The sequence below is a fragment of the Solanum pennellii genome, chromosome 5 (assembly GCF_001406875.1).
Source record: "Solanum pennellii chromosome 5, SPENNV200".
Classification (NCBI taxonomy): Eukaryota; Viridiplantae; Streptophyta; class Magnoliopsida; order Solanales; family Solanaceae; genus Solanum; species Solanum pennellii.
The window spans coordinates 71,687,293-71,698,307 of NC_028641.1; the positions used below are offsets into that span (position 1 = coordinate 71,687,293).

The 11,015-nt window shown below is 33.3% G+C and overlaps 2 protein-coding genes across 5 annotated transcripts; one reads left to right on the top strand and one right to left on the bottom strand.

Moving 5' to 3' along the window:
• Nucleotides 1-261: 261 nt before the first annotated feature.
• LOC107018465 (1-aminocyclopropane-1-carboxylate synthase 4-like) lies at nt 262-3,082 on the top strand. Its single transcript, XM_015218957.2, is given in 4 exon segments — nt 262-617; nt 1,105-1,265; nt 2,030-2,919; nt 2,922-3,082. Coding segments are annotated over 4 exon segments (1,506 nt in total). The 5' UTR covers nt 262-299; the 3' UTR covers nt 3,059-3,082.
• A 24-nt stretch (nt 3,083-3,106) lies between these two features.
• Nucleotides 3,107-9,474, bottom strand: LOC107018464 (E3 ubiquitin-protein ligase TRAIP-like). 4 transcript variants are annotated; one of them, XM_027917280.1, is made up of 9 exons: nt 9,154-9,473; nt 7,654-7,921; nt 6,485-6,586; nt 6,278-6,360; nt 6,076-6,192; nt 5,149-5,251; nt 4,417-5,074; nt 3,939-4,147; nt 3,107-3,536 (listed from the first exon to the last, which is right to left on the bottom strand). In XM_027917280.1, exons 1-8 carry the CDS (start codon nt 9,300-9,302, stop codon nt 4,068-4,070), a joined length of 1,560 nt encoding a protein of 519 aa, XP_027773081.1. In that variant the 5' UTR covers nt 9,303-9,473; the 3' UTR covers nt 3,107-3,536; nt 3,939-4,067. The 4 variants fall into 4 exon arrangements, with proteins under 4 accessions (XP_027773081.1, XP_027773082.1, XP_015074440.1 ...); XM_027917281.1 differs by having other exon boundaries at nt 3,107-3,575; XM_015218954.2 differs by having other exon boundaries at nt 9,184-9,472.
• Nucleotides 9,475-11,015: the final 1,541 nt, after the last annotated feature.

Genomic DNA, 11,015 nt, shown 5'->3' on the forward strand with positions numbered 1-11,015 from the left:
ACTTAAATCTTTTTCTTAAAAGAGCGTAAATTCTGCCTTGTTTTAATCTCAATCTTCCACTTTTTTCATGCCATAAAGAATTAAAATCTTTTTCTTGAAAGAGCGTAAATTTTGACTTTTTTTTAATCCCAATTTCCCGATGAGGCAAGCATAACCTCACCACACTACACTACACTTGGACACAAAGCATTTCTTCAATTCTCCTTAGCTATAAATACCCCTCATAACTTCTTCATTCTCTTCCCAAAAAAACTTTTGTACTTCAAATTTCACTAGGCTATTAAACTAAATTCATAAAAATGGATTTGGAGACAAGTGAGATTTCAAATTACAAGTCATCAGTAGTTTTGTCTAAGTTGGCTAGTAACGAACAACATGGTGAAAACTCACCATATTTTGATGGGTGGAAAGCATACGATAACGATCCTTTCCACTTAGTGAATAATTTGAATGGGGTTATCCAGATGGGTCTCGCCGAAAATCAGCTATCAGTTGACTTGATTGAAGAATGGATTAAGAGAAATCCAAAAGCTTCCATTTGTACAAATGATGGAATTGAATCTTTCAGGAGAATTGCCAACTTTCAAGATTATCATGGATTGCCTGAATTCACAAATGTAAGTTTTGTTATTTCTCTCCTTTCAAAAATAAACGTCACATTAAAAATTAGTATATTTTTTTAATTACCATGTGTTAAGAAATATCTAATAAATAGAAGTAATTCAATCTTTTATTTATTAATAGGCGTGAAATAAATTAAACTTAGACTTCTTTTAAGATGAATATGAAATACTTACTACTACTATATATGAATAGTAGTACATTGTAGTGGTGAAAGTCTTTATGAATTTGTACCAAAAAAGAGAAAGTTTATGATCAATTTTATTACTATAATTTTACATTTACTTGGAATAAAGAACTAAGTTTACATTTAGTTATATTTCTTGACTTCTATCTCATACATATATTTCATTTTATCTGACATTATTTTTGCTTGTCTATTGAAAATTTAAAAAAATTACATTCGTTATACTTTTACAACTATTAAAATAAATATACTTTTATCCAATTTTTTCGTATAAAAAAATATTTTTTTTTGGGTAGGCGATTGCAAAATTTATGGAGAAAACAAGAGGTGGTAAGGTTAAGTTTGATGCTAAACGTGTAGTAATGGCTGGTGGAGCTACTGGAGCTAATGAGACTCTCATGCTTTGTTTGGCTGATCCTGGTGATGCTTTTTTAGTCCCCACACCCTATTACCCAGGGTATGTATACATATTTCTAAATCGAATTCTAACTTATATTTATATCGATCGTGAAAAAAATAGATATTTCTTTATTAAATATTGAATTCCTTCTTGCCTATCTAAACTGCGAATTATATTATATTACTTAGTTGACCTTTAAAATTAATGTGATATAATATAATTCGTAGTTTTCAAATTGAATAAGTGAAAATAGTCATTTAGTTTATTTAGTAGATAAGTAAAAATGGACGGACGAAATATATAAATACTATTTGACAATGGTAATTGATTGAGGGGAGATTTTTTTTTTTAATGAAATAGCACTAGTAAAGTAATTTAAGAGAGACTATCCGTAATGGTCAAATCTTTAGAACTAATATTAATGGGGGCAACTTTTCCTACCTGTGATTTGTCAAAAAAGTTGGAAAGTAACAAACAAATGATATTTTTGGTTGTCTTTTTATAAGTCTATTTTTTTGATTAAAAAAAATGAAATTTTCTCATTTTTAAAAAAATTAATGGATAGTATAAGAATTATAATTACTTTCTTTATCCTGGTTTATGTAACATAGTTTGAATTTCTGATATTTTAAGTTTAACCCTGAATTTATATCAAAGATGTTTAAACCATGTAAAAAGTATTTATTTATTTTTAAGTTATGATGATTATTATTTCAGATGAAAAAATTGATTGACTCTTGAAATTTGTGATTATACAATGATAAAATTATTTAATGGCTTACATTGGCATGTATTTAAGTCTTCATTTGTATTAAATGCAGATTTAATAGGGACCTAAGGTGGAGAAGTGGTGTACAACTTTTACCAATTTCATGCGAGAGTTGCAATAATTTCAAAATTACTATAGAAGCTATCAAAGAGGCCTATGAAAAAGGTCAACAAGCAAATGTCAAAATCAAAGGCTTGATTTTGACCAACCCTTGTAATCCATTAGGTACCATTTTAGACAGGGACACACTTAAAAAAATCTCCACCTTCACTAACGAACATAATATCCACCTTGTTTGCGACGAAATATATGCTGCTACCGTGTTTAACGCTCCAAAATTCGTTAGCATCGCTGAAATTATCAACGAAGATAATTGTATCAATAAAGATTTAGTACACATTGTGTCTAGTCTTTCCAAGGACTTGGGTTTTCCAGGATTTCGAGTGGGAATTGTGTACTCGTTCAACGATGATGTTGTTAATTGTGCTAGAAAAATGTCGAGTTTTGGTCTTGTTTCGACTCAGACGCAACATTTGCTAGGTTTCATGTTGTCTGACGATGAATTTGTGGAAGAATTTCTTATTGAAAGCGCGAAAAGGTTAAGAGAAAGGTACGAGAAATTCACTAGAGGACTTGAAGAAATAGGGATCAAGTGCTTAGAAAGCAATGCAGGGGTTTATTGTTGGATGGATTTGCGGTCATTGTTGAAAGAAGCAACACTAGATGCTGAGATGTCACTTTGGAAACTCATTATAAACGAAGTTAAGCTCAACGTCTCCCCTGGATCTTCGTTCAATTGCTCGGAGGTAGGATGGTTTCGAGTTTGTTTTGCAAATATCGATGATCAAACAATGGAGATCGCACTTGCAAGGATTCGGATGTTTATGGATGCTTACAACAGTGTTAATAAAAATGGAGTCATGAAGAACAAGCACAATGGAAGAGGAACAACCTACGGCTTAACTCCTCAAATGGGGAGTACGATGAAAATGTTATTAGCTTAAATATCATGTCTCCTAATTCTCCCATTCCTCGCGAGCAAGGAATTAAAAGACAAAATTATTGTTGTACAATCAAATAAAGCTTGTACATACTCTTTAGTTGATCACAAATCTCACAAAAAAAATCGCATGCTCAATGTGAAGAGATTGTCCGTACTAAAAAGTCGGCTGCAAATCAGGGCATTAACACAAGCAGATGTATCGTCTTCTTTCCCCTAGTAAGCAACTAGAAAAAATGAAATGCATGGAACAACTGTATCACTATCTTCAGAACCACAGGGACGCACTTCCAATATGTATTGATCGAGCAACATAACTAATCAAGCAAATGTAAGTACAACTAGGTTGCTAAAATACAAGCCCTAAACACTGTACAGGGGAATGGATTATCTATGTCTTCCATGGGTACGGAAATCCACAAGAACTATGAATACAAGTATTCACCGACCTTTCTGAAGAAGCTATCTACTTGCAATAATCTTTGGAGACTGGGAACTACTTTGATTTGGTGTGGCCCATGTATCTCTTGAATGCTGGAAAACTCTCAGTATTGTTATGCTGAAAACAAATAAGGTTCCACCTTTAGCATTAGTCTTCCTAAAACAAATTCAGAAAGAAATAGTAAGATTCTTCGAAAAGCTGCATAGGCACTACCCTACCCAGACACCACTTGTGGGACTACACTAGGTATGTTGTTGTAATAGATGTATTAGATACTTTAAACACTTACCGAATAAAAGAGTTACATAAACACTACTAATATCACTACGAGTTTCTTGCATTTGTTGTCCTCTAATTTGTAGCGTAGCGTAAAACACATAAGCATTCTAGAGTGGCAGGATCACTTTTAAATCACTGCCCAAATCAATTTTTCATATTTTTGTTTCTTTACCACTTCACCCAAGGAGAAGTAACTGAACATGTAACATTTTAAAAGCAAATAGAGAAATTAAGACCCACCAGTGATGCCGAATTTTTGGATTGCAGAAATTTGATACAACCACCTCTACCATCACCTCTTACTGAAATCAAATCACCAGCACTTGCACCTGATCCTTGCATCAAGACAGCAATCCAGATCCTAGTCGTTTACTTTCTCTTACACCACTTTCCCAAGTGCCGGTAATTCCCATCAGGACCTAGCAATCCACCAGAAAAGCAGCGGTCTCCTGGGATATTCACTCAGTGTCAGAGGGAATATGTACTTGTTAAGTAATTTCTATTTCCTTAAATGAACTTGAATCTCCCACAAGGAAAGTCAAAAGCAGAGAAAAGTAAACACTTGGAAAATGAATTATTATGTAATTCTTTTAATTTAAGGGTTAAATCAAGTTTTAAGAACACCTCTGATTAGTGAATAAGATAATTTGGTAGAAATAAATCATCATCATCCAAACAACAGACAGAACTTCAACATCAAGATGAGACAGATAGAGACCTGGTTTGACAAGTACAACTGGTGGAAAAGTCTCTTTCCTGATGTGAAATGCGGGCTGTTGTTGTGTAATATCATCTAAAGGCGGAAGATCATCATCATCATCAAGAATAATCACTGGGGGCATGTTTTTTTTACTGTTCTTGCTGCAATTACTTGAGGCTTCCATTCCATCCTTATTTCCTGATTCATGCCCTAGACTTCCACCAGTGGCCCCAAAAACTGCATCCGACCTTGACAAAAAACTATCATGGACAACCTTCTTATGGTCAAATGGTTGGTGCAAGTTTTGATATGATCCTTCATGCACATAACTGGAAGTCTCTGAAGTGCCTCCATCTTTGTTTCTTTTGGAGGATTCTTTCTCATGATTATTTTTGTGAAGACTGCTAGCTATAATATCTTCTGCCATGTTTGGTATGCTCTTATCCTTAGACCTGTACTTTCTTTTTCTCTTTGGTGTAGATAAATCATCACATGAGCCAGTGACGATGCACAGATCTACTTCTGTCTCAGCAGGTTCCTTGTTTTGATTCTCATATGAACATCTGTCAACTTCGGGTTCTTTCCTCCAGTGATAGTTTTTCTTGGAGGCTTTCGAAATTCTCAAAATTTCATTATCTTTTCCTTCAAGTGCCATCTCAAGTTCTTGGACCCTGGCCTGTAAATAGCCGCACAATGTTCAAAGCTCAAATTGTAATATATCATAATTCATTTAGGACATCAAACACTTACCTTCAAGTTATTTTTCTTCTCTTTAGTTTTCTGAAGTTTCCTCAGATAACGAACCTCTCGCCTGTCTAGAGTGTTGCACTTGGTCATCAGTTCTTCGTAATTCCTGCCAGATAAATGCAATAAAGTTCTCCGTCAAACTTACAGCTAAACTATCAAGATTGCTTCTGTGCTTGATAAAACTGAATCAAGAAAATAAAGATCACTTTTGAGCTTGAGAAAACAAGATGATCGTAAATGACAAACTATCCAGCTCAAAGATCTGGAAACTACCCTACCAGGTGAAAATACCACAGGAGTAAATTAGGAAAAAGATCTGATAGAAGGAAAATGATTTTTTTTGTAGAACCAAACCTAACGGTTTTACAAGCATAACACTAATATCATTCCATTGACAAGTCAACAGTATTACTCCATCAACATGTAGCTACACAATTTTGCATGAAAACAATAAAACTCATTACTTAACTAATCCGCATAGAAAATATTACCCAGCTATATGTAAGCATAAAGCACAACGTACAAAAACTATTTTGGAATTTCGCTTTTGCATTTAGAAGCTTCAGTATGATAACTTCATTGTCCTTTCCGAAATAACGGTTCCTTTTCATAAAGACTAATTAGGAAGCCAAACTTTTTAGCAGAATTGCTCAGCTTTATCAAGCTTATGCTTTACCGAATGGACTTTCTTACTACATGCCCTATCCCCAATATCAGATCAGAAAGTAGTCATTTGCCTGAGCTTGAGAGGAAACTTAACCTAATATATCAAAGTTTTAAAATTCAGATTTTCCAAAGGAAATGAACCTCCAATGATCATATTCTACAACATAAAAACAGGACCAAAAGAATCTCTAAAGCAGAAGAGCTTAGTATATATCATGTTTCTTGCTGAAAACTGTAACTTCCTAAATGAAAGTAAAAACGTACTTGTTACGGATGACTAGTGATTTTTTCAAGACATCAATTGTCTCTAGTCTATTGACGTCATCTCTTAACGAAGCACGTTTCAAGACCTCCTCTTCTTCCAAGTTAAAATCGCAGACTCTGAAGTAATAACCGTGAAGGCAAAGTGAAAACAAGAACTGTTAAGGATGAAAGTACTTGTTGCCCTCAATGTGAAATGACTTACAACTTGAGTGTTGCAAGCTCCTTAGCTAGAGCCATATTTCTATCTTGTAGCTTTATGCACTCCAAAGTCGATTGATCTAGCTCCTGCATCATAAATTTTGTCCAGAATATTGTAACTAATAACTTATATATATGACACCAAGAAGAATTACTTACAAGCATTCCTGAATAGATGCACTCGCAAACATCAAGAGGCAAAAATATCTACCTTGGATTTAAGGTGTAGCAACTGTTGAATGGCTGCCTCCTGTTTCACAGCTTCTATCTTTAGAGTCATTTCCATTTTCAGCTCCTCCTTGCACGTGAACAGCTGGAAAAAAAATGCGACGAAATAGTTTAGATGAAAATGTGATGACATGAAGTCTTGCGCAGATCAAGTTTGAAGCAAATATGCTCACATAAATGTCTCTAGTGTTAGTTAATGGTACCAGATACTTCTCAACTTAACGGGAGCCATGCTTATTCCACCTAAGAACATGTATTTTGGTTCTGAGCAAAAGAGTGGCTCTTTTCAATCATTAGCCAAACAATAAAATGAAACTTACATCTGCAAAAGATGTTTATTTCATTTGTCACATGTGATTTTTTAGACATTAGAACTCTTCATGGAACTCCCAAATTTTTAAATCTATAAATTGTTTGTCATTTCATTTGGTGAACAATGGGCATAGAGACATGGAAAAAGATTGACTTTTCACATCTAACCGATGGATGATTTCGTGAAACAAGTACTCATCTGTTAGGTGCTTGAAGGAAGAGATCCCCATGCTTAGATTCTAAATTAACTATAAAATATGTTTTTGAATCTTTCTCTATGCAATAGCTTTTGATTGCCCCAGTTCAATGCTTTTTGAGAATAGAGAACTGGAAGCCCAATGATTTTCAAATGTGAAGAGAATCACGGCTACACAGAAGCATGGTGAGTTCTTTTGCACTATTATATTTTCTCTAGTTGTCAAATTTGTACTATATTTACAATGTAGATTGTATCTCTTATATGAAGGAAAGGTTGATGTATCAGACTAGTAGCCTTCATAACCTCTCAATAGATCATCCATATCCTTAAGTGTTTGGCCAAAAACATACTTGGACTATACCCAAAACTTAGGATACATCCGTTAACTACCACACTAAAGAAGAACATCCTTAAGTATCCAAAATTTAGCAAGTTTCATCCTTTGACCAGAATGTTAGAAAGACTAACAGACCTGCTCATGTGCCATTCATGACTCCAGGACTCGCTCATATATATCCTTTTTTATTTCATAAACTTGAGAAAATATTGTGAACAGAATAAACATGATGCAATTGCATAGAATTCAACAGCTTTATATTCTGTGAATTCATAGTTAAAGTGATAGCAAGATGAACAATTACCTCTGCATTGACTTCTTTGAGATCTTTCAGCTGTTTTTCCAGAGTGGAAGTCAGTCCTACAACTTTCCTCTCCAATCTTTTGACCTCATTTTGCAACTCCCAATGATCCTCTTCATAATCAGGAGGTTTCTGCGTAAGACTTGTAACATTTGGATCACCAATAGATTGGAAATAAAGCCTATTTGCATTTTCTTCCGAACAAGCCTGTTTGCAAACTGGGCAATTCTTCTTTTTTCCTTTTGTGCAGTATTCAAACCATTGCTGAAGACTTGTTTTGCAACCATAACATATCAAAAACAGAAAACGAACAGATACTTGTCAGATAAGGACAATAATTATCTCCATCAGATGTCAAGTACGAATAAAGAATTGTTACAAGTCTAACCAGCAACACTTTAAGGCTTAAAGTAGGATCAATGTTTTCCTTTTTCTCATTAGAAGTAAACATAAAGGTGTGTTTGGTTCAAAGAAAAATGTTTTACCATGGGAAACCATTTCCCTTATCATCTTCAGTGTTTACTAGACTTACAAGGTATAGAATAGTGGTGCAGGAGAAAAATATAGTGATATTTTTAGTATTGAAGGTCAACATCAATACATGAATGTTGATTAAAACAAGCTATATAAAATAAGAAGTGATAAATTTGTTTGTAAAGAAAAGGACTGCAGCTTATAAGTGGCAGAAATAAACACCTTTTGGGCAAAAATGGAGAAAACATTTTTCACAATACAATGTAACTAAACATAGAAACGATTTCTTGAAAAAAAACATTTCTTTTTTTAATAACTGTGCATCCCGACTAACCGCAGAGGATACCAACACCTCACACCAGCAACATGTATCGAGTAACTATGAAAATGAAAAGAAATCACCTAACGGTCATTTGTTACAGGGATGGGATAGATAAAGTTATCTCATGGATTGAAATATCCCACCATATATATGAGAATAACTTACCACATCATTGTTGTAGAAATAGTGAGACAAATAATCTCACGATTAACTGATACACCTAATCAAACGCAATAATCCTACATTTTATCTCATGGATTGAAATATCCCACGTGATTAGCTATCCCACCATACATATGAGAATAACTTACCACATCACTGTTTTGTACAAATAGTGAGACAAATAATCTCACGATTAACTAATACACCAAATCAAACGCAATAATCCTACATTTATCTCGAGATTACTGTCCCTTATCACTTATACCTAACAATCCCCTAATATTTCTTGTCTCCACACGGATTTAAACTTCAGAACTCATAATTCTAAACCCACTTCATACACCACTAGGTGTTGCAGCTTGAAAATAACATTTCTTTATCATAAAAAACACCAAAAAAGAAATTTTTCAGAGATTACGAATCTATGTAATACAATGAATGAACTCATGGACACAAGGGTAACAAAATACCAATTCTGGATTTTTTTTTTAAAAAACCCAATAAAATTCTTAAATTAGAATCAAGATTAGCTGAAATAAGAGTACCCAAATCGATTTAGAAAAGGAGAAGCTAACCATAGCTCATGAAAAACATGACCACAAATAGTAACGGCTTGAAGATCTTCGATGATAGGGTTTAGATCTTCATAGCAAATTGAGCAAATGGTTTTCCCAAAACTATTCACTCCAACCATTTTTCAGTTTCTGTGTCTCCTCCTTCTGGTTCATCAATGGAGAATGGAGAAAGGAGGAGGGAAAACGATATCGAAACAGTAGGGTAAGGGGAAGAAGAGGGAAAATTTCAGTAAATGTAGGGGAATTTATATTACAGAAATTAAGACCTTACACCACAATTTTATTAATTTCAATTCACAAAAACTATCCAATATATCAAGTTTAAGCTAAGCTGGAACAGCCGTTATAAAAAAAATTTAAAAAAAAAAACGTAAATTGATTTTTATTTAAGATAGTTATGAAATTCTTATTATTTTTAATAACTCAATAAATAATATCGACTCTAGATTATTTGATTGATTTAACCAGGGGTGTCAAATGAGCGGATTGGATTGAAGTTGAAACAAAATAGGTTGAATAGAAATTGTGACAAAGTAGATGTTGTGACAATGCTTAAGAGAAAACTGTTGGTCACTTATTTATTATTGGTAATTTTGCAGCCTCAATCTGAAATTATTATGCTAAAGCAGCGGAATTACTTTGGTCCTTTTATTTAGATTCAACAGGTTACAAAGTCGTGAAACCTAAAGAGTTGTGCTAAGATTTATCCTATTTTATAGACAGTGTCTGCCTTTGTCGTCTAGCAATTGTGGAAAAGAAGAAATGTTATTCATCATGAAGAGGCTATGACTAGTGTACATGTTATTCAAGAGATCAACAATAATATGGGGAAGGTAGTCAATTGAAATACCCTTGGATGAAAGAAATACCAAATTATTGGCCTCAACTAATTGATTATCTTGAGCCGTATAGACCTTTAATCAGATCACAGTTGATGAGCTGGATAAAACTTGATTTTGGATGACTTAAATATAATATTGATGGGGAAAGTAGAGGTAACCCAGGAGAGACCTCTACAATTTTTTATTTGAGATATATGTTAATGATGATTTGCTATATGCTGAAGCAAAAATATCAGGGGTAACTAATAGCTTATGTGCAAAAGCTACAACTGTTTAAGATGGTGTTAGACTCTCTATTGAACAACAGAGGGTTTCAATTCTAATAGAGCCAGACTCGTTATCTATGATCAATATGCTTGAAGATAGATGGAAGACTCGTTATCTTTTTTTTAAAAGAAAAATAATCATAAATAAATAAATAGAATTTTTTGTTATAGTTCATTTGTTATAATTGTTAGGATATAATATTAACCATATGGTTGAGTTATAGTATTCATTTTAATCCTTTATAAAGACTTTACGTTTTATGTTAATTATTATGATAAAGTCTTTGCTTGAATAGATTATTGTGTTTATATACATGTGTGTCCATTACTTATATAGTAAACGTTTTTGTGTATGGAGTTTCTTAACTCATAATAAATTAATTGTTCACAATGAAAGATGAAGTTGGACAACATGATGATTGTAACACAAGATTAAATATAATTCAATCTTAATTACGGGAACAGTAAATTCCAACTTCTTGTGTTAATTTTGCATATATTAAACGGATCAAATTGAGATGTGTATTTAGGTTCTGAATTTCAATAAATAATATCTCTTGTCCATGTTTACATGAGTTTATACTCTTAATCTTGATGTAGTTATATGATCCGAGTAATTTGCTTTATTATTTAAATCTAGTGAAAGGTGTGACTCTATGATGAGTCAACAAATTCCTAATGAATTGAATAATAACAAATTACATTCGTAATAGGGCAAAGGGTC